At 38.6% G+C, this 24,255-nt stretch overlaps 1 protein-coding gene across 2 annotated transcripts in view; it reads right to left on the bottom strand.

Annotated features, from left to right (window-relative positions):
- LOC131436742 (uncharacterized) overlaps nt 1-16,339 on the bottom strand; it is a 42,512-nt gene extending 26,173 nt beyond the window's left edge. Inside the window, exons 1-4 of one of the 2 annotated variants that reach the window (XM_058605625.1) lie at nt 15,997-16,339; nt 3,635-3,737; nt 3,145-3,393; nt 2,347-2,951 (exon numbers count right to left, since the gene is read on the bottom strand). In XM_058605625.1, coding sequence (XP_058461608.1) covers nt 2,347-2,951; nt 3,145-3,393; nt 3,635-3,737; nt 15,997-16,102 — 1,063 coding nt within the window. In that variant the 5' untranslated portion in view covers nt 16,103-16,339. The remainder of the gene's footprint in view (nt 1-2,346; nt 2,952-3,144; nt 3,394-3,634; nt 3,738-15,996) is intronic. The other variant, XM_058605627.1, reaches the window with a different exon arrangement.
- Nucleotides 16,340-24,255: the final 7,916 nt, after the last annotated feature.

The following is a 24,255-nucleotide window of genomic DNA, read 5'->3' as shown; positions in this document are numbered from 1 at the left end:
GACCGTTCAATTGAATCTAACCTCGAGGATATCGGTTCAGCAAAAAAAATTAGAGGGTTGTATTCAAGACACGACCGAGCACAATAACATTAAAAATGAAGCGTTTCTAGAGTCTTCATAATAAATACAAAATAAAGATGATATTGATGATGATACACTAAACTTCACTACACTTCAAAGTTACTTGAAAGCTCAATTTTAGATACAAACAACCTAAAGATTTAATCCTGAACAAATAAAACTATTTTATTTTATGATGATAATTTTCGAGAAACGTACAAACTTATTAATTTGATTTGATTTATATCGTTTATTTACCCCCAGTTTTAACCTAATAGTGGTCGTTCTCTGGGTGGACTTATTAATTTTATAAGCAGGTAATGCTGTACCAGTAATCTCAGTAATTGTGTAATTTTATTCATTCTTCTTCAAAATCGTCGATAATCTTCGGAAAGTGTCGGTAAATAATATGGCAACAATACGAGGAAGAAAACATGTAAAACAGTCCGCATAAAATATTTAGTTACTTACATTGATTTTCGCTTTGGCACATTAGGAATATACGGAATTGATACGCAATAAAATTTCGAAATTTTGTTCATATTGTAACTTGATGTTATAAACACATGAATGAACATTGTCATAGTTACAACGCGTGTAACCATCAGACGCTTATTGTTTTGAAGCAAATAATAATTGAACTGAAACTGGGCATTAACCAAATTCTACGAGGGTTCCTATTCAAACGATACATGTAAAATCGCAGGTAAACTTACCTTGAGTTTATCTTTGATACAATATGATATTGCATCTAATTGTACTGTATATGTGAGCCTGTGGAACTCATTTATACTACTAAACCGAGGAGACCGCTTTCAAATAAGTTTCAGAATTTAATTTTGAATCTTTTGAAGCGTTTAATTTCTGGTGGGACAACAAGTTGTTTAGTCACATTGTCACGTTTTGTTCGTATGGAAATGGAGATTTAAGTATGCAAACCGATCCGTTGACAAATTAAAACATTTTTAATCTTACAATATTCAAGCTTTGGAATCATTCAAATTAGAAAAATCCATTCAAATTATCGAGGAACAAGCGCTTCAAATTAGATTCGAAAAATCTATCGCCGATAATCCAAAATTGGCCTGATAGTTCCCAGAGAACCAAAATAAAATACTCAATTCAAACCAATTTTTCAATGGTATGCAATTGAAATATTCAAATGACGTTGTCTAATAAGTTTAAGTTAAATGTTTCCGAATCGATTGTTTGTTGAGTTATATAAATCCATCAACAAATGACTGAGTTATAAGCGTTCAAAATAATAACAGAAAAATGTTACGCGATTAGTTTTGCATGTTTTAAATTGACACCCAGCCTCGGGAAGCGAAGTGTAAGGCATTTTTAATGGCAAAATAGACCAAAAATTTGTTAAATACATGGGATATTTCAAAAGAATCGGTAACCACGCTAATTCGGTTCTTTAATAGATAGATGATATATAAGATACTCGAGCGAACACAATGTTGCGTAGACAACAGGAAATTTCACCAACAAATAATGCAAAAGCGACAATCCAGCAAGTAAACGCATATACAATCCAGTCATCAGCTCACTGGACAAGCTACTTGTTTCATTCACAGTCAAACATCAACTAGGCAAAGAAATATTTTGCAGCCTATATTTATAAATTTCTCTTCATACTACGCATAACGATACGGTGTTTTTTATGCATGACGCAAAGCCTCCTATGCCGAACAAGAAGTTGACGTCATTTTGTACAACTGGGATTGGTGGATGAAAACATAGGTCGATTCCAACCATTTTTTCAATAGTATACTATTGAAATACTGAAACGACGTCGTCATACATGTTTAAGTTAAAAGTATCCGAATCAATTGGTTGTTAAATTATAACAATCCATCAACAAATGACCGAGTTATTAACGTTCAAAATTATGACACAAAAAAGTTACGCGACTATTTTTGAAACTTTTAATTGACACCCGGCCCCATATTGTGAAGAGTAAGGCATTTTTAATGCCAAAAATATAAAAGATAAAAATAAAGTGGAATAAAAGGTGACCAACAGACCAAAACTGAATTAAATTGTTTATATTTTTATTTGGAAGTGCTTCGAAATTCATTGATTCTGACTGCTCAACTATTTTATTTTTTTTATAACAATCCCGATATAGAGTTGTTGTATTACGTCCAGATATTAATTTAATCGAACTATAATGGGTACAATTTTCTACGTTACGTTTCGAAGAAATTAACTGGTTCCATAGAGCAAAATGAAGTCGAAACAAAAGCTGTTAGTTATAAATTCGTAACTTTCACTCACCTCTACCAGTACTTTCAAGAAGGTTCTGAAGATCAGTTGCTCTGGACCCAATGTATTTCAAACGAAATCTTTCGTGCTTAATCGCACAGCTACTACCATTGGCAATGTCGTCACCGGTGGTTATACGAATAGCATAATCCCGTGCCATTCCCGTTGTTCGAACCAGCAAATCCACTCGTCCGCCATCCGACAGTGCAATGCGATCGACCAGAAATGGTTTAATTAAATTTCCATCCAGGGCAATGACGGTGAGCCGATGATTCTCAATTTCCAACCATCGTTCGCACTCTGGCTGCCCGACCGGGGCCATATAAGCGACCCGTAATCGGTAGCTTGCTGCAGGCTTAACGTACTGAGCCATTCTTCTTTTACCGTTTATTTGAACGTTTCCATTCGTTTCGGAGAGTATCCAAACAATATCTCCCTGGTGATTGCTCGTCAACGGATGCTTGGATTGTTCATACACCGAATGTACCAACAGGGCGCCAACCAGGCCGAGACTCCTTTCCTCGCTGGAGAAACCATGATACAGATGCGTTCCGACACGATCCGCTTGGAACTTATACTGGAATGTTGTGAAACTGACGATGGGACATTGGGTTATCCTATAATAGTTGGTTTGTTCAAATTAGCTAAACAAAATTGTCCACTTCAAACGTGAAATATCTGACCAAATCGACCATCACCGCTGAAGCGAAACGATGGAGACGTGCCGTCCTTCACCCCGAAAGGAAGGAAAACTACCGAGCGTTACCATCGAAGGTAACATATTTTACCCACCCAACTGCTCCTACTCACATTGGCACCCCATCCATAAAGGGTGTGTGTCGCTGACTCTGGCCGGTCCAGTGTATCGAAATACTTTGGCCCGGGATGCGATTCTCGACGTCAATTACAATAAAATCATTCTCGCACACGTTCAACGTTGGTCCGGTGTGCTTTCCGTTGACAAGGTAGTGGTGATGATCCCTGGCGCTGCCAAAGAAATGCCCGGCACCGGCTGCAACAGCCGGCTCATCGTCGCTAATTATACTTTTATGATCCACTCTGTAATTAAACAAACGGAACGCATTATTTTGAGCGAAATTAAAGCTCCGGGTACGGTACACAGATATTCCTTCGGGGTGCAAAATCAGTGAGCCAAACCATAAAATCCTCCCAGACACTCAATGGCCGCCGACTGATGATTCCTTCTGTTTTGTGAATTCTGTTAATTTATCTTTTTTTGAACGTCACAATAAGCTACAATAAATTAACACGTCGCCATGGGCAACAAACGAATACTTACGAGAACTTGCCGAAAGTGCGCTTCTCCACAATCAACCGGTAGCGGCATATTCGGGGCCAGTCAGCTCGATTGCAAGGCCGGTCACAAGGACTGAGAATTGCCTCTGTAAACGAAAAATACACAATTGAGGGACTGGTGTTTTGTTTTTTAGATAACAAGGGTCATTTCTGAACGACCTATACGCTTCTTAAGTGGACGAAAGCTAATAAAAACCCAAATTCATGAGATTTTGGGCGGTGCAATACTGTCTGCCAGAAAAAAAAACAAATCGGCCGATGTTAGAATGGAGCTTCCGAAGTGAAATTCCTTGAAGTTAAATAAATGACTGACGATTTTTTTTCTCACATTTCTTATCTTAATTTGTGAAATTCTAAGTTTTCTTTTCAGTGTCATGGAATTTTTCATTAATTCAACTGCAAGATTTGATCACGGATTTATATTTTATTATTCCGACTTGAATGCTAGAGTTTGATCAAGCAGGAGTTAATGTAGTTTGACATTTGGAATTATCTAGAATGGGCTGGTGTTCAATAGGAGATTGATAGTACCCATTATCTTTCTCCGGACAGGACCAGCCTAGAGGCCGTGTGAAATTCGGCGGCAAAAAATGTAGCCAAGAGTAGATCCGGATTTGGAAGTTCTTGACACCCACGTGTCGGGAATTTCGTCAGCTTCACGTATGATTTTTGACATTCCGCAAATCGACTGTAATTTGTAAACAATCAATATGGAAGCCGAAAGAAAGAAAAAACCTGTTTTAATCCACCTAGTGGTGTAATGATGCCTTTCTCATATCAATCATACTATCATATATAATACTATGGTATTCTTCAAAATAATTTTCTTCGATTCTTAAAAGTATAACCGAAATCGGTTTGTTTGACCGTCTAATCATAAAAACTATCAATTAGAAAAGATTTGAGGTCGATTTAGAAATTTTTTTAAGGTTTTTTCCCATTTTAAGTGATGGTATACAATTTTTAACAAACTTTACCCTATATTTCCGGATCCGGAAGTCGAATCCGAATTAAATTGTATGAAATTACGTATGGGACCAGAGGATCCTAAGTTTGTGAAAATCGGTCGCGCCATCTATGAGAAAAGTTAAAACACATATTTTCTTTTTTTTTTTGCGCATTTTACCCCATAACTCCCGAACCGGAAGTCGGATCCAAATAATATTCAGGAATTTTGTATGGGACCTCAAGAGCTTTCATTTGAATCTAAGTTTGTGAAAATCGGCTCAGCCATCTCTGAGAAAAGTTAGTGCACTTATTTTCACAAGTTTTCGCACATTTTACCCCATAATTCCGGAACCGGAAGTGGGATCCAAATAATATTCAGGAATTTTGTATGGGACCACAAGACCTTTCATTTGAATTTAAGTTTGTGAAAATCGGTTCAGCCATCTCCGAGAAAAGTTAGTGCAAAAACGTTACATACACACATACGCACATACACACACATACACACACAGACATTTTGCGTACTCGACGAACTGAGTCGAATGGAACATGACACTTCGCCCTCCGGGCCTCGGTTCAAAAGTCGGTTTTCACAGTGATTGCATTACCTTTCTATATGAGAAAGGCAAAAATTGTGCACAGTTATTTGGAAAATCCATGGTGGTCTGCATCTAGGCTAGCTAAACAGCTCCAATTGCCCAGAAATACCGTATGACGCGTTATCAAACGGTATAAGGAAACATTGAGATGCTTTTTTTTGTTTGATCAGTTTTTACCCCCACCGGGTTCGTACATCAAAAAAATTAGGAAAACTTACCGGAAAAGTGGGAAAAACCAATAAAGTTTTTTTGTATGGACAATGGAATTTTCCAATGATTGCTAGATCTACAATTGATGTTTGGCGCGCAAGGAGGTGCTCAGTATTTCGCCGTTGAAGAAAAGAATACTAGATCTTTGGAAAATCGTTTGGCGCGCAACGAGTAGATTTGGGTGGAGATTTTACATGCATGATTGATTCGTCATTTGGAAACACGTGCCTAATAGGGTATCAAAATCATTACTTGCCAAATGACTGTTTTAGCTATACCGTAAACAGAAGCACAAGTTCTAATGTCATTTGACAGTAGATGTAGTTAGATGAATTATGTTGGCCATCGTGGCCGTGAGTTGAACAAATCAAATTATGTAACGATTTTTTTACGTATCAATGATAGATTCTGCTGTTGAAATAATGAGTTCAGATGAAAATATTTATGGTATTCATGACATTTGTAAGCTGCTTAAGCCAAATCATTTCATTTTCTGAACTTTGGATTACTTGACGAATTACCATATGCGAATCGTGAATATCATATCTGAAGGAGAAATCGTGGCATGTAAGAACCATTAGTTGTGAGATCTGCTGTTTTATACATTGGCTTTAACAATAAGAAAAATACTGGTATAATCACTCCTCATGTTCACTCCACTAGAACAGAATATTGATTCTCAGGACTGAATACTAAGCAAAACGATGTGGTGGCTCGATGAATGAGAGGCCTTTTGATACAATTCTTGAACGAATATAGCTATAGTTCATGTCAAAGTTAATGGACACAATATTTAATAAAAGGGTAATTTGAACTTTCGAATGTCCAAGTATTTTTCATTTTATCGCTAATTCGTTAATCGAAAATTGATCCTGTCATTATCCTGCTACGAACATTCATCAAACACGACTAAGTAATATCAGTAGCGGTGAAGTAGGTTATGGACAACCGTTCAAAATTAGTTTATTACTTTCGATAATCCCTATCATCAGGAATCAGAACAAATTGGCTAAAATGGCACGTTCCCCTCGATATTTGGAGATTTGTGCCTTGCCATCAATTTGTTTTTAGCATCATTTTCCCGATATATAAGAGGGAAGGATTGAAAGGAAATGGTAAGGGTTGGACTAGGAGGATGGGAAAAATTGACGACACAAAAACACATAAAAGCAGAAGTAAATTCTGCACCCCTAAGGGATGCTGAACAATCTGCTGAGGATCACATTTAGTGGAAGCAGAAGGAAATTCTGAACCTCTACGAGGTCCCGAACAGTCTGCTGTTAATAAAACCTCCAACCCCCGAGAGGATTTAGAGATCTTACAAAAGCGACACCATTCTGCACTCTCGGAAGAATGCAGAACGACTCGCAGTATGTACGAGCAGAAGTAAATTCGGTACCCCCCAAAGGATGCCAAACAATCTGCTAAACCCTATTTAAGGTGAATACAGAAGGGATTCATTCACTCCAGGAAGAACGATGAACCCTTCTGACTATAGCACCTTACCACATTGGGTGAGAAACGAGAGAATATCCTTCAATTTTAGCTCCGCATACACAGACTCAACCATGTATGGAGAACCAAAAACCCGGATACGTAGCTGCGTCAATGCGGGACAGTTACATATCAGATGATATGAAGTACCATAATCGCATTTACACAAATCACACGAATAATACTCAGCACGTTGAATAGTAGCCATGTGATAATTGAGTTTGCAATGTCCAGTCAGAGCTCTGACCAGAATACTTCAATGATACTTGGAGAAATGCAGCAGACACTTTGACATTTTCAGATTTAAATCTGGTAGAAATGCTTTTGTCTGAGCGCAAGTTTGCAAGCTGCGCCAGTAGCTGGCATGTTTGGATGCAGCCCAAGAACGTATCTTGTGCTTTATCCAACTAGTTGAAAGTGGTAAAGCTGGTTCAGGACCAACGAAATCATTCGTTGCACCAGCTCTAGCCAACTGATCAGCCCATTCATTTCCAGTAATACCAGAATGGCCGGGTACCCATAAGAAGTAAACAGCATTTGAAATGCTGAGGTCTTCAATTTGAGTTCGACATGCGATCACTAGATTCGACCGTGAGTCATTCGAACTGAGTGCTTTTAAGGCTGCCTGACTGTCGGAACAAAAATAAATACGTTTACCACAGATCCTCTGCTGAAGTGCCGATTGTACTCCACACAGAATTGCGTAGATTTCTGCTTGGAACACAGTACAGTATCTACCAAGTGAATGAGACTGCTCCAGCCTCATTTCACGACAGTAGACACCAGCACCAGCACGACCATTCAACAGAGAACCGTCCGTAAAACAAACTATGTGTTCATCAAGTTGTCGTTCCAGACAACCAGACAACCATTCCTAACGAAGAGGATAGCTCACATTGAATGTTTTAAAAGTAAAAATGCATGTGAGAGTTAGGTCACTAGGAGCGAGTAAAAACTCATCCCACGTAACCATTTGAGACCACAAGCGAGTGTGGCTGGTAGCATAATCTAATGGGTTACTGTTCCAAAGCCCTGTAACCCTAAGACGGTATGCACAAGATAATGCTTCTTGTTTTAGGAACACATGTAGTGGTTTAATACACAGTAGCGCCCCTAGAGCAGCATTAGGAGTTGTCGTGAATGCTCCTGTCATCGCCATTAGGACCATCCTTTGGAGATGATTTAGCTTTGACTGAACTGTCGCGACTTCTCCTTTCTGCCACCATACAAGACATCCATATGCTAAAATTGGTCTAACAATAGTTGTGTAGATCCAATGAATATATCTGGGTTTGAGTCCCCATGATTTTCCAAAAGCTCGTCTGCATTGGCCGGAAGCCATGCAAGCTCTTTCAATCCTGAAGTCAATGTGAGCAGACCAATTCAGTTTTGAGTCAAGAATAACCCCGACGTATTTAACTTGATCGACCACAGTGACCTCTGAACCAAAGAACTGCAACGGACGAGCTCCTGTAATTATCCTACGATGAGTGAAAAGCACCATTGATGTTTTGCCCGGATTTACAGATAATCCAACCTGACAACACCATTGTTCAACAGATCGCAGGGCTTGCTGCATTAAATCAAAGAGAGTGTTAATGCTTATACCGGTCATCAATATATGATAATCGTCGGCAAAACCATAAGTCGGAAATCCAAGGTTATTAAGTTTCCTTAACAAACCATCAGCGACTAGGTTCCATAAAAGTGGGGATAGTACACCACCTTGAGGAAAAACCCAAGATATTCCGTTCACGACTGCAATGTTTAACCTCCTGCAGCCATTCAGCCATCGGCACGGAAATACACCTTGACTTAGGAGTTCCTATTTTTGTGGCCTTTTACGACATGGAACAGGAAACCAGTGGATCAATTCTTGGTAAAAAATAATTCCGCCGGATACCACACGGCTTACCTGTTTGGTGGACTTATACCACCGGTACAGGTGGACCGTAGCGTTATTCTTAGCCAGTTGGGAAACCGCTACCGACACTACACGGCTATCTAGGCTGCTCAGAGAGGGAAGTTAACATTGATGGTCAAATTCCATGGATGGCCGAGCAGCCGGATAATTGGCCGAGCAGCCACTAATTCGTTAATCGAAAATTGATCCTGTCATTATCCTGCTACGAACATTCATCAAACACGACTAAGCAATATCGGTAGCGGTGAAGTAGGTTATGGACAACCGTTCAAAATTAGTTTATTACTTTCGATAATCCCTAAGGATTTACTATTAAATTTTAAACGTCTTCAGTACAAATAAGTCTTAATATTCAATGATAAACAACAATCCCCGAGGGCTGCTTTTGGAAATTTGTGGGGTCAATTTAAAGTATTTATCTTGGTCATCTCTTTTTCATCCATCTGTTAATTTATTTATTTTTTTATTTAGGAGCAAGGGAAAAGCCTGCTGGAGCTGAGATTTTGGTTCTCCTTCTCCAGCAGGCATAAAACATTCTCATCTTTTGTATCAACAAATAACATTTGACCAAATGATACATAACGAAATCTTTAATTATCCTTATTTAAACTACAAAGCTAACTAATAGTCAATATGAATAGTTATTGACTAATTATCCTAATAAAACTAGCGGGAAAAGATTTGGAGAAAACGGGTTTTAATGGCGTTACGAGATAAATCGAAATTAAATCCATCAGAGCAAGTATTGAATACGCGACATATACTCGAAAACGGTTCAATGAACCCTTAGTTAGTTCTAGCACGAGGAATTCTGAGAAAGGGATTAAACCGCAAATTACGCCGAAGAATGTTAAAACTTAGCTGTTGTAGGAGATCTGCACTATCAATTCGAGATTGGATGAGGTCCGTGACAAAAACAGCTTTTTGTGTATCACGGCGGACAGATAGCAAATCAAAGTGTATGTCTACAGCGATTTTCGTAGCTTAGAAGATTAAATGGATCTCTCCAGGCGACGCAAAGCAAAACGAATGAACTTGCACTGAACAGTTTCAATGCGTAGCTTATCTGTTTGATAATATGATGCCCAAACAACAACAGCATTCTAGCGAACTAGAGCGCAATATAACGATTTCAGGCAGTATATGTTATTGAAATTTTTTGAGATGCGAAAGATGAATCCTAGCATCTTTAATGCTTTAGAGAGGGTATATTCTATGTGATCTTTAAACCTAAGTTTCGAATCCAATAACACTCCTAGATCCTTAATTGATGTCTCCTGTTTTAGTACAGCTTGCGAAATAGTGTAATCATACATGATTGTGGTTCGTTTACGAGAGAAGGAGATAACGAAGCATTTGAAGGCGTTAATAACCATTCTGTTGACGTTGCTACAGTTAGAAAATACATCCAACTGTGACTGCAAGAAGTTTGAGTCTTTCAGATCTTTGATGAGATGAAACAGCTCGAAATCGTCGGCGAATGATAGCTTCATGCAATGCGAAATTTAGATCATTTAGATATAGCAGAAATATGAATGGTCCAAGATGGCTTCCCTGAGGAACGCCAGAGCTCACGATGAATGATGGAGTAACGCAGTCGCCAATTCTCACGGTCATACTACGACCAGTCAGATATGATTCAACCCAATCCATCATCCCACATGTCAAATCTTTAGTTTGAGAGAGATCTACAATCTCTGTCCAATACACTGACTCGAAGGATGAGATGGCAAACGGTGCATTTGTTTAGTTTTTGCGTAACAAAAGCATTGAACATATCCACAATAATTCTTGATGATATTTCTTTTTCGAGACGAAGTTATTGTGTTGGATATGAATTTGTCGTAATTCGTTTATTGTAAGCCAAGTAATCAGTAAAATAATGGAAAGAAACATTAACGTTTGGCAACTCTGCTGTTCGAAAACACAAATTAAAAAAAAATAATTTCAGGCGAAACGAAGTTCGACGGGTCAGCTAGTTTTAAATAATAACCATTTGTTTATAAGCAATGTTTTAATCAACTGCAGCGTTGAAGACTAGTTAGACCGTAGAAAAATAGTAAACGCGGTCAAAAGGAAGAAAATTCTATCAAACCTAATCACCCTTCCGCTTAACAACAAGCTACGAATCGAATCGGTGTCGTAGAATGCTCCCAAATCAACTTTCAGCACAGCTGTGCGACAATTCTTTCGCCAATTTTTTTCCTAATAAATCTCCGTCAGTACGCATATATCACCGATTATTTTACGGACCGGGTGCGTAAGTAACGTTGAACATTGTAAACTAATTTCGGTGCAAAAAAAATATGTATAAGAAATTCACCTTGAACAATAGACAAACGGTCATGTTGTCAAAAAGAGAAAGTAGACAGAGATCTTAACTAACCACGCGGTTCGAAACGCACGCATCATTGCTTAGAAAATGTAAGGTAGAATTACAAATTTCGCGGGCTCAAATTGTGAAATTTGACAAAGAATTGATATGTAATACTAGTGTAGTTGGTTGAGACTTTCACCTGGTAGGCAACATTCAAGCTAGTATTGCCTAAAAAGACTGATTTTACCGTAGCGATAGAATGTTTTTTTTTATTTTGTGAACTCACCGGTAGTCAACTCATTTTCTGATTCAACACGGTTAAATAAATTTTCCTGACAGTTATTACCATTTCACAACCAACAAAAAAAAATACTAAAAATAGATATCCTTCTTGTCTTGATGAATTTGACTAAGCCGGGAAAGTTGCGTAGATTGGTTTAGTAGTAGGTATGATCATGGTCGTGTCTTTATAGCAACGTAGAGTGGATGATTGTTCTGGCAATTTGAGGTTGGTCAGGACGATAGAATTATTTCAAACTGGTATAGTTTTCTAACTGTTTAGATGTAAGGTATGTCACTCTCAAGTTTAGGGAGAAACACTTCACTTGGTTGCATAATCGAATATCGAGGGTATTGTATTTCTTATATGGAAGTTATACCTTTCTAAAAATACAAGATTATTCATCAAAATCGATATTGTTCCCTTCGAACTACTCCCAATCGACTGCAACACACTTACGCCAGCATTTTATCCAATCCTAGAAACATTTTTTATATACAGTTCCCGGTTTGACCATCAAAACCATCTGCGATTTTTTCATAATCTTATCTTGGGTGCTGAAACGCATTCCATAGAGCGGTTTCATGAGTCGACCGTATAGGAAAAAGTTGCAGGGAGCCAAATCAGGTGAATTCGGTGGTTGCTGAAAGGTTTTTTCACAGACTCACGGCCACTTCTGAAACATTCGTGCCACTGATAAATTTGCAATGTCTTCGTACCATTGAAATCGTTTTTACCGCAAAATTTTATGCAAATTCGTTGTTGAAAATTCAATTCCGTTTTGGAAATTGTACAAAGTCGAGGACACGCACAATCGCAGATGAAAATATAACTTTTGGCTGGGACAGCATTTACTACGGAATAGCAATACGCAATGCAAAGTTAGTAAAAAAAAGTTCACACCACATAGTGATTAATGCGACAAAAGACTTTGTTTTACTTCCAGCTGGTTGCATAATGATGTTCATGGACTATTTTGATTAAACACAATAAAACGCTTTTTAACATGAATTCAATTTATAGAAGTAACAGGAGCGCAGGGTTTGAACACACAGCATTTCTGTGTATGAGATTCAAGCTTAGTGCTTAGTGCAAATCTCAGCAATTCAATTTAAACCGCTAAGCAGACGTAAAGTTCCTAATACTTACAGAACACTTTATGTTTTGCAACGGAGTGCAATGTCTTTTCTGACGTGCCGAACGAAAACGTGTTTTCGACTATTTCTGGCCGATGCAGGTTTGGTCATTTAGGGATTAGCCGCATTTTGTGCTAGGGCACATAACCGTTTTTATTATTTTTACGTTTTGTCTTTGACTCATCAGTGCAGAGCAGTTCAAATTGAACTGCTTAGTGCTAAACTCGGAAGTAGTCGAAAACACGTTTTCGTTCGGCACGTCAAAAAAGACATTGCACTCCGTTGCAAAACAAAAAGTGAATTGAACTGCCGAGTTTAGCACTAAGCAGTCCAATTTGAACTGCTCTGCACTGATGAGTCAATGACGAAACGTGAAAAAATGATATTACTCCGCCAACATGGTATTGCTGAATAAATTTCAAATACATCAAGAAACGTGAAATCCCGATGCGACCGACCAAACAAACTCATTCAAATTCTTTCATTCTCTTTACATACTTCAAGTGATGTGTCTATGATTTTTCTCAATCGCTGCGTAAGTGCAATCAAAACCAAACACTGATAACAGACTTTCGTACTGGCATCGTGATACTAAATCGCGGTGTTGTGCTTTCTTAATCCTTACCAACACACACACCACCTCTACTTACCACCTATCACTAGATTTTGGGAAGTTAGAAAATCCATAATTACCAACGATTGGTGCACCCAAGCTCATATAAATTTCCAGAAATTATCAGTGCATAACTTAAGTTCAATCGTTTTAAGGCATCATCCTCCAATACTTGATTAATTTCGCTAGTTTACTCGCCCCTTCGTATCCTTTTGCAGATCACATCAGAAACGATTTTCTACATCAATAATTTCCGATCGAATCAGTAGTATTTTTTAGAACTTAGATCTTTACTGATCTCGACTTAACATGTGTGTAATCACTTAGAGATCAGATCAGTTGCAAAAAATGCAAAACTAACCGCGTAAATCTTTTCCTGTCATAGCTTTGAACGCTCATAACTCAGTCATTTGTTTATGTATTTATATAATTCAACTACCAATCGATTCGGAAACTTTTAACTTCAATATTTCTATAGCATACTATTGAAAATCGGCTTGAATTGACCTATCTTTCCACGAGTCAATCATAATCTACCGAAATGATGTCATCATCTCGTCCGATTTGAAGTACGAACTATCGCACTGAAAGGAATCTATAAATATATGCACCGACACATATTTTGCCAGTCAACGCACGGCTGTGAGCGAGGCAAGTAGTTCGACTGGTGAGTGGATGACAAAACCGATCGCTGGATAGTGCGTATGTGTGTGCTGTGAGTTTACTTGAGTATATTGAATACCGGCTAGCTGTTGATTTTGATTCTCAGGTAACTGACCAGCCATAGATTTTCGGATCAAATTTGCCACTTTTGATTCGAATCATCGGAAGTATCACTTCAGTATTGTACTGTTCGAACTGGACTAGTATGCATACTGGAATCTCCATTTACATACGATCAAAACGGTGGCTCGCAAATAGATTCAGATCAAATAATCATAGATACTTCTTTTTCAATAAATGTGGCTGAACACAATCACACGGAACGACCGAAATTAGCTCTGCGCCTAATTCGTATTACTGTTTTTGAATTAGTTGATTTTAACAACAAAATTTCTAAATTAACTATGAAATTAGTTAAAATTGAGAATTTAGTGTGCTGAAATAAACTCTTATTTTTAGAGAATGTGTTTAGTTGGCGAACAATTTAACAAACTTGGCCTACTGAAACTTGGCCTACAAGAATAAATTTAATTTGTATTGATTTCAAGCGCTGCAAAGTGAGACCAGCAGCAACCGAAATTGAAATTTTGAGTAAGGAACGAATGCATCTAAATGTTAATGATGTAAATGAGATTCAATTCTACAAGGCGTCTAACTGTGTGTACATTATGTTCAAACGTGAAAGAGATGCAATTGCATTTGCTTCGGGTAATAACGGGGTGCACAGTGTTGATCATGACAATGTTAAACATAAAATCGCTGTGTACATGGTGGACAATGCCATAGAAGTACGCGTGCATGACCTTCCCCCGCAGACCAGCGACCAGTTCGTTCGGAAAAGTCTGTCGCAGTACGGTGAAGTTCTTTCCATCGGAAGAGAAGTATTGCGGAATTTTTTTCCGGGTATCCGGAATGGCGTGCGAGTGGTAGGTGTGCAACTACATAAAGCAATTCCATCTTACATCATTTGTGATCAAGGCGGAAAAAAAAACGCTGATTACGTATGAAAATCAACCTGCACACTACGGCAAACCTTGCACTGAAACTGCGAAAAGGACATCTTCAAACAAAAACAAGGACAACCGCTCAACAACGGAAACTAGTGAGCGCAGTACTCCTGTTTCACCATCAAACCAATCAGCAACTGCAACTAATGTACAACAAGGCGCGTCTACAGCAACTAACAATGAACCCAAGACTGCGAATTACAAGGAAAATGAAGAAAACACGGGAACCAACAACGATATCACCGATGCGGCAATGGATGGTGAGACGAGCCTCGAACAAAGTGCCCCTCAATCATCGCAAGATAAAAATGGAAACTCCTCTCCCCCTAGAAAAAGGGTGACAACGAGATCCAGTGGTAAAAAAAATATTTTATCTAATAAAAACATGGCTCAATCGGCCACGTAAAGCTTGTACGCAAAATGACCTGAATAAAAAAACTTTCATAAATAAAAATTACAATATGAACAAAATTTCTTAATTTTGTTGCGTATCCATTCCGTATCCCATAAAGAAGGGTTGATAAAATTACACTATTACTGAGTTTACTGGTACATCATTTTTTGTTAAAAATATATAAAATCTTCTCGTGAAACGGTTCACTGTTTATAAAATTGGTAAGTTTGTACATCAATTATTATTATAAACTAAAATCGTTTTATTTATCCAGGTTTAAATCTTGAGATTGTTTGTATCTAAAATTGAGATTTGAAGTAACTTTGAAATCATCATAATTGACTTCCAGTTAAAGGACGTTATTCAAAAACTAACAAAACTAAAAAAATTTTGGGAAGGGATAAACATAGAATAGAATCAATGACCATGAAAAAATCTAATTGTTAATTTTATCATTCTCAAACAATCTCAGCGCTTGAACTAGAGAAAGTTTGAGATAGTGATTTTTTTATGTACAAGATTAGTGATCAGCAGTGATCTTAGATCAGCAATGATTTTTGATTTTCGGTGATTTTCCCAGCCCTGCTAGCATGTATATAACTGAATATACCGGCCTCAAATTACCAGAATGTTAAAATACTTGTACTAATTTTCAAATAGAACCGAGCACACATACGACTACTTTAACGACTGGTCAGCACTAGTTCCTCGTCAGTTCTATTATTCAACATTCAGTAAGCAAACAAAAACATAAGCTCACTTGGAGTTATTGACGTCAACTGGATCACTACCATGGCAGCCCAAAAAACTGACAGCGTAATTGACACACGTTGAATCACTATCGCTATCGTCCGAAGTCTCTTCATTGTTCCGGGGATAAAAAAAGATCACTTCCGATTTTAAAAAAAACAATCCCGATAATATGTAGGACACTCACTCAGCACCGGCTTGCCATAATCGGAAGTGGCACGTCAAATATTCTGTTAATTAATTGCTAAACGGTACGACGTCCGCGTTCAACCGAAAGTTCCACTCGATTACGACCCACTGCCAATCGAACAAAGCCTTCCGTTTTGCGAAACTGTAGACGATGCCGACTGTAGGTTTCGGGCTCGGCAGCCAGTACTCGGTTGTCCTAAAAAAAACTCACCACACTACGGAGCGAAACAAAAAATTATATAACGCCATGTAAGCACCTTTGTCCAGCACAGGTCGCGCATTGCCTGGTTTGCATTTGTCGATGGTCCATGGTCCGACCAGCCGACTGTTGCATACGTGTGGTAGTACCCTAGGGAAAAAGGGCACCGAAGCAACATGAATCGACCGGTGATGATGATCTCTTTCTCCGAAGCATCGGTTGACACAGAGATTCGCGATGTCGGTGGTTTTGATGCATCTCATTGCAAGTGCAGAAAACGCACACTCGCTGTTTCAAACCTGATATACTGGAAGCTGATTGCAATAGTTGTCTTTTCGTGGTTAAACAACGAATCGTAACATGACTGAAAGGATGAAGTCGGAAGTTTTCTCTTTTATCAAGAGGTAAATATTGCACCGTGCCATTGCATTAGCACCGGAGAGATTGCGCAACAGCGCAGCATACCACTGACTTTAATGCTCACTTACAAAGTCTCGTGGTTTAGCATTACTGACACAGTTCAGAAGAAAAATCTGTGCCAAGCGGCGCATTTGTTCCCCGAAACATAACACCTAAGCATTGGACAGATTATCAAGTAGGTGACTGCCGTTTGATTTACAGCCAAAAATGATTGCAATAAAAATAAAAACCCGTAGCTTAACTCAACTCCCAGGACATCGGTGTAAGAAATTTTACGGTCGAATAGAAATTATTACAACCATTAAAATCGATACACTACCAACGGCTCGGTAAGTTCTTACAAAACATTGTCACCGGTGGCCACCAGCTGAGCCAAAGGGTTTCTATTTTTGCCGACCGGGCAGGCCGCCAGTGCTACCGAATGCTAAATGAAACGAACGCACCGAACAATATAATTGACTTTTTTTTTGTTTCATTTTTCAATATCAGATTTTCGAAATCTGGCTCCCCGGCGACTCCCTGCTGCGGGTGGTGCCGACGCGGAGTGAAGTTCTTCTTCTTCTTCTTCTTCTTCTTCTTCTGTTTCCCCGCTTCTTGCTTCTTGACAAAACGGAACGGCTCGCTCGGTTTTGCCATCCGATAGACCCGTGACCTCGGACATTCAAACCTGGGCTATTTTCCTTTCGTCGAGCTGCAAGATTAATGAGTTTCAATCTGTTACACATCGGCGAGGACCGGGAAAACCGTGACTAACGATGGCAAAATCGACAATCAAACGAAAAGCGCCAGAATAGAAAATCCCGTAATGAACCAGTCCACGACAACGGCTAGAGAGACGCCACCGTTAGAGCTGAGGTTGCGTATATTTTTAAGTTGTAATCATTGGCACTAATGACAAATCACAGAATAGCAACAGACTACTATTTTGACTATTCTCATAAATGTATTATTAGTGCTTGTATGACAGATTATCCTCTACTGAAGCTGAATTCTAAACAGCCAGTGGGTTTCAGTGGGACAATGCGGCATAAACCAGATGCAATTCATTATCTGGCACCATGAAATGACACCTAGAAAGACAAATGACTGAATTACGCTGGTACATGTAAGGAGACAATACGGTATAAAGGTGAAACTTATTCCTATTTATTTCACAAAATGATATTGCTTATATAATATGTCTCATTACACGTACAAAGGGTAATGTGCGTCCTCCGAATGCTACATATTAAACGTAATCTGCAAAATATTATCTCATTAGAAGCCAACATTATTTTTATAATCGATTTCAAATACAAAATTTTCGCAGCTTTGATTTGTTTTCTGCAATACAACACAAAGAAAAAAAATCGCATGAAATTTCACGCAAAACCTTTCTTTAGAAGGATCTTGGAGGGTTAATGTTACTGAAACAATTTTCTGGGACTCTCACGGTAGCTAAAAATAACCGGCTTGCTAGTTTGTAACATTTTGCCAGTGCATCGCAACAATTATGAATGTCAGCTATACAGCGTGTAATAATTGCGGCATACATTTGGTTGTATATTCAAAGGTTTCAGCCAAGATTGGACTAGCATGAGTGCAACACGTGACGGGGGTATCTAACATACTGACATTACCTATCAACCAATCATTTCCATTTCCTTTGGGTCTCGTGGCCATACAGAACAACCGGTCTAATAAGTTTTAGTAGGTTTTTCCTGAGTTTAAAGTACGCATGATTTCCTGCCAAGATACGTCTCTAAAATTCTCTGCTAGTATCATTATCGGCGGTCACCAGTCTGCCAAAATACACGAACTCATCAACCACCTTGATATCGTCACCGTCTATCAATATTCGTGGTGGGAGGCGGACTGCCTAAGAACCTCTTCCTCTCATGTGTATTTTGTTTTCGATACTTTTGTAGCCAGTCCGGTACGCCTAGCTGCTCATTCTCAGTCCGATGTATGTTTCCATCAGCATTTAAAAGTTTCCTGTCTCCACATCAACGTCGTCATCGATGGCAAAAGTGTATGTATGTATGTATGTGACAAATAATGTCACTCGATTTTCTTAGAGATGGCCAGACAGATTTTCCTAAACTCAGATTCAAACGAAAGGTCTTATGGTCTTATGGTCATCCTATAGATCGATATTGAATTTTATCCCGATCCGACTTCCAGTTCCAAAAAGACAGGGTAAAATGCACCAAAAAATGAAAAAAATGTCATTAACTTTTCTCAGAGATGGTGCGACTGATTTTCACAAATTTAGATTCAAACGAAAGGTCTTATGGTCCTATAGATCGCTATTAAATATTATTTTTATCCGACTTCCGGTTCATGAATTACAAAGCAATATGTGCAAATCTATGAGAAAAGTGCACTCAATTTTCTCGGAAATTTCTAAACCGATTTTTACAAACTAAGATGCAAGTTAAAGGTCTTGAAGTTTTGGTTCCGGTATTATAGCGCGATAAGTTTTCAATTTCATGAGGATTTTTTCAAAAGTGATGGCGAATCGAAGTGCAGTTTTTTTTATAAAATTTGCTGGTAAATTCATCTAGTTGAAAGGCCTTGTTAGTTAGTGGATATATAAATCTACTTTGTGACTACTAAGTCTCCTGTTTTCACTTCCGAACACAGCGGTAAAAGTGAAGAAAAGCTCCAAAACCAGAACTAACTTCGATATCTAAGCAACGGTTAAACCGATTTTCACAAATCAAAATTAAAATTAAAGCTCTCATTGTCCTAAAATATGCTGTGCAATTTCATCCGGTTCCGAAATTATAGGACGATGAGTGTCAAAACATTCAAATCGTCATTCAAAATGACGATGCAAAATTAGTGCGCGTCAGTACGTGCGGTTTTGCTCCGTTAGCAGAGTGCTTTGTTCAATTTCGTATAGCGTGCAGGGTTGCAACATTTATATCTTTTTACGTGAAAAATATGTACATTTGTAAATATTCTATTCAATTTCTACCTACTCATTAGTATTATCACAAAAATCATGATAATGATGCTTTCCTATAAAAGTACACTTATTACCTTTCTCAAATAGAATGGTTATACAATCACTTGAAAAGTTGACTAGTGAAAATAATACCGTTTTCGTTTCAGAGCCTACACGCGGGCGACTCTGACTCCGAGTAAAACGAACACGTGGTACGCGCCCGAAACAACAACTCATATGAAAAAGAAAAAATAAACAAACTCGCATGGTGGTGCGACTCGAGAAACTTTTCAGAGCGAAACTACGCGATTTGAGTCCGATCTAGAGCGACCCCAGGTTGCTAAAACAAACTCATTAAAAGTTGTTTTGGCGACTCTGGGTCAGCTCTCGGACTACTCTGATCAATAAACGAAAACGGTATAAGTGTTCTATATCATCCGACACAGTTCATCGAGTTGAGCAATGTATTTGTGTGTATGGGTGTGTGAAATAATGTCACTCATAAAATAAAAAATCTCATAGTTCCATAGGTTGCTACTAATTTTCATCATGTTTTTAAAATTGCACACCATCATTTAGAGCGACGATGCAAAAAAGGGTAAAATTCTTCTAGATTTGGCTCAAAACTGATTTAATTTGTAGGCTACATTAGTTACTTACTAAACGAACCGACTTCGGTTATACTGGTTCCCAGTTCCCGGTTCCAGAAGTACCGGAAATAGTGGTCAAAAACTCTAAAACGAGTCTCACTCGATTTTCTCAGAGATGATTTGATCGATTTCCATAAACTTAGGCTCAAATAAAAGTTTTTATAGTCTCATAGATTGCTGCTTAATTTCATCCGGGTCTGACTTCCGGTTCCTGAACTATAGAGTAAAGCATGTTTAATCATTTAGTGCGACGAGGAACAAATTATCTTAACTTGAAATAATTGTTAACAAATTAAAAAACCTGTTTTATCCACCTAAAGACTGTCCCAGAAAGTATGGACGCAACCAAAAATCGCTGTCATTTCGCAATGGTTCAGAATCTGTCAAGTTTTATGGCTGCGTCCTGTTGTTTACACTCTTCTCTAACCACTTGTGCAGTTGTTTATTCGTTTTTATTAGTTTGTTTCGAAATGCGTGGACTTTCAGCAGAACAACGTCGAAAAATTGTGTACAAATGGTGCACAGAACGCGGACTGTCACTGAGAGAGATAGCAAAAATGGAAGGAGTAAGTGAAAAAGCCGTGCGAAATGCAATTAGGAAGTTCGGTGAGGATAACACCTTTGAGGATAAACCGAAAACGGGTCGAAAAAAAGGTCCTGCTAACCCTCAGTTGGAAAAACGTATACTGAAGGCGTTCGAGCAAAAGAAGGAAGTTTCAGTTCGGAATGTGGCCAAAAAAGTGGGCACTTCGAAGTCAAATGTTCTTCGTGCTAAAGAACGTTTAAATCTTCGAACCTATAAGAAGCAGAAACAACCAAAACGTAGTCCGAAACAAGGAGCATCGATCAGGCCGAGGGTTAGAAAGCTGTACAATACTATTCTTGCTGAAAATTTGAACTGCATAATCATGAACGACGAAACCTACGTGAAACTTGATTACAAATCCTTGCCGGGACCACAATATTATACGGTGCGAGAAGGGCAAGTGTTAAATCAGTCCGAAACATCGATTAAGGTCGGAAAATTTTGTAAGAAAGCTATGGTCTGGCAAGCAATTTGTAGCTGCGGTAAGATTTCGAAACCCTTCATCACCACTGCTTCAATAAACAGTGAAATATACATCAAGGAATGTTTACAAAAACGACTTCTACCCATGATTCGAAGCCACAAGGATCCTGTTGTCGTCTGGGTAGATCTTGCTTCTTGCTACTACTCGAAATCAACGGTAGAATGGTATACTACCGAAAATGTCACTTTCGTCCCAAAAGGCATGAATCCACCCACATGCCACATGCCCACAACTTCGACCAATTGAGGAATTTTGGGCATTAACGAAGGCACATCTTAGGAAACATGGCAGCCGAAACCGTTCGAAAAAGATTGGAAAAAAGTGTTAAAACTTGTCGCCAAGAAATCTTTACGGAATTTAATTAGGAACGTTCGCAAGATACACACTAGTAGCAGGCATCCGTAACCGTTTCGATCTCTTCATAGCGTGTACGAAATAGAACACATCATTCGTTCTGAGTTTTGTTCTTCTTTCGGTGTGGTACATATTGTCATTCTATATGGCGATCTGAAAACTTTAACACTTATCACCCTGTAATTGCGGAACCGGAAGTCGGATCCGGATGAAATTTCACAGTAGCTTTAAAGAAAATATGAGCTTTAATTCAAATTAAGATATGTGAAAAACGGTTCAAGAATCGCAGAGAAATCGAAGTGAGTTCTATTTTTTAAGTTTTTCTGCGCCACTTGCGGTGTTCCCGGACCAGAAGAAGGAGGGACCAGTAGGGCCGAATTAAGCATTTATGCCCACAAACCAACAAGCTCTGCAAACTAAAAGAATTTATCACACAGTTTTACACAGATTTGTACCTGTTTTTGACTATCCTTTGTGAATAAATACTAATGAAATTGGTAATTAGTTCACTTTAGTTCCGGAACCAGAAGACGGATCATCAGATTTTTTGCATCAATATGTGGCAATGGATGAAACATGGACCCATCACTTCACTCCGGAATGAAAACGATCATCATCAGCTGAGTGCACTTAAGCCGTTGAATCACGTCCGATGCGTTCAAAGACACAACAGTCATCTGGGAAGGTTATGGCTTCAGTATTTTTGGGGGCACATAGTATAATCTCCATCGACTATCTTGAGAAAAGAAAAACAATCAATAGCAATACCTATTCTTAGGCAAAAGACAAAATTAGAGAAGCGTTGGAATGATTGTATTGCTCTTGAAAGAGATTACATTGATGAAAAAATCGATTTTTGGCAGAAAAAAAGAAGAATAATTTATTTTGAGTTGCTTCCAAACACTAAATTCGAAAATTTGTTGTCAACAACGGGACTGTTGACTGGACTATTGACCAGAAACGTAGAGAATTTGTTAACAGGACAGGTGTTGTGTTAAATCAGAATAACGCTATTACGACGCATTAGATATTTTGGAAGCTAGGTTAAGAAGTTTTGATGCATCTACCGTATAGTCTGGATGTGGCACCAAACGATTGCTATGTTTACCTTACATTGCAAATCTTTCTTATCCACGATCCAACTTTGCAAGGTTTGAATAGATTTTTGTATGTTATTATCTAATTTTACAGTTTCATATAATCTTACAGCGATTGTTAATTATTGAAGAAACAAAAATACAGCTAACGAATCAAAATACATACAATACGATCCTTTCTCTTTCCCATACTCTATCGTCGAATTTGTTTCACATCAACCAGGTTCTCGTGCCCGAGGAAGCCAACTTTCACCCAGAAAATCTCTTGACATTGATAAAGCACACAAAAACGATATCATTTCACTTGACGGTTCGGTAATCAGATGAGCCCAGTGAAAACAGCAGGAGACGCTAAAATTTTCCAAGTTCAGTGTCAAGTTGAAATTTTTCGCTGTTTTAAAAATATAAGCAATCTATTTTCGCGAATATTTGCTTTGCCTTCCGAACACGAAATTCTGTCTGTCTTCTACTTCTTCGGTGTTTCTTTGCTCAGCAGAGTCAGCCATCAACAAGCACATACCATTGTGGCACCCCGAACCGGTTGGCCAACGGACGACCGACCTGTCACTGACCGATTCACTGCACATCTCGAACAATTATTCGTTGAATTATGAGGTCATTAAGTGTCAACAGGTGGAACATTGTGTGAATTCGAAGCGCATAATAAATCTTTTTAACGATCTTGAGAAAAACGATTGATCTTTACAAGCCCCACAATTTTGCCAGCATCCGCCGTTATCCGAAAACGATATTTCAGTACACCAACAATGATGTAATGTAGTTCCTGTGAAACATAATTCTCCCACTTTCTACCTTGGCTTCCATACTGAAATTATCAATTATCCACCCCCGCACAAAACGCGTCATGCAAGTGAAAATCAATCATGACGGGCGTGAAAAGTGATCCACACTTAGTGAGCACACGGAAAGCAACGGTTTCATGTATGTATCACGTAAATGCACAACGCGCTTGGCTTCACCCCCCGATGTCCCCACTAGGAAAACAAAAAAGAAGAAGCAGAAGAGTGAAACACTTTTGAGGATCCGTCGCTAGCTGACTGCTGAAAGAAATGTTCGACAATGAAGTCATCAAAAGGCAAAAAGAGTCGTTCCTCTGAATCTTGAGGAATCACTGGACGGCATTTTGCGTACTGGCATGTTTTTAGAATAGCAAATGTCTATCCGCCGTGGTTGGCCATGAACTCGCGAAAGCACAACGACGAAACAACGTGGTCTGTTTGGCGTCCGATAGCATCATCCGTTGGATCAATCAAGAGTCGTCTAGTCGCACTGTTTTGTGTAGGCTCAACTAGAATGATTTTCTTTCGCAGACGCAAAAAAAATGATATGGATGGTAA

This window comes from Malaya genurostris, chromosome 3 (assembly GCF_030247185.1).
Source record: "Malaya genurostris strain Urasoe2022 chromosome 3, Malgen_1.1, whole genome shotgun sequence".
In the NCBI taxonomy this organism is placed as follows: Eukaryota; Metazoa; Arthropoda; class Insecta; order Diptera; family Culicidae; genus Malaya; species Malaya genurostris.
This window is presented reverse-complemented; position numbering and strand designations above follow the sequence as displayed.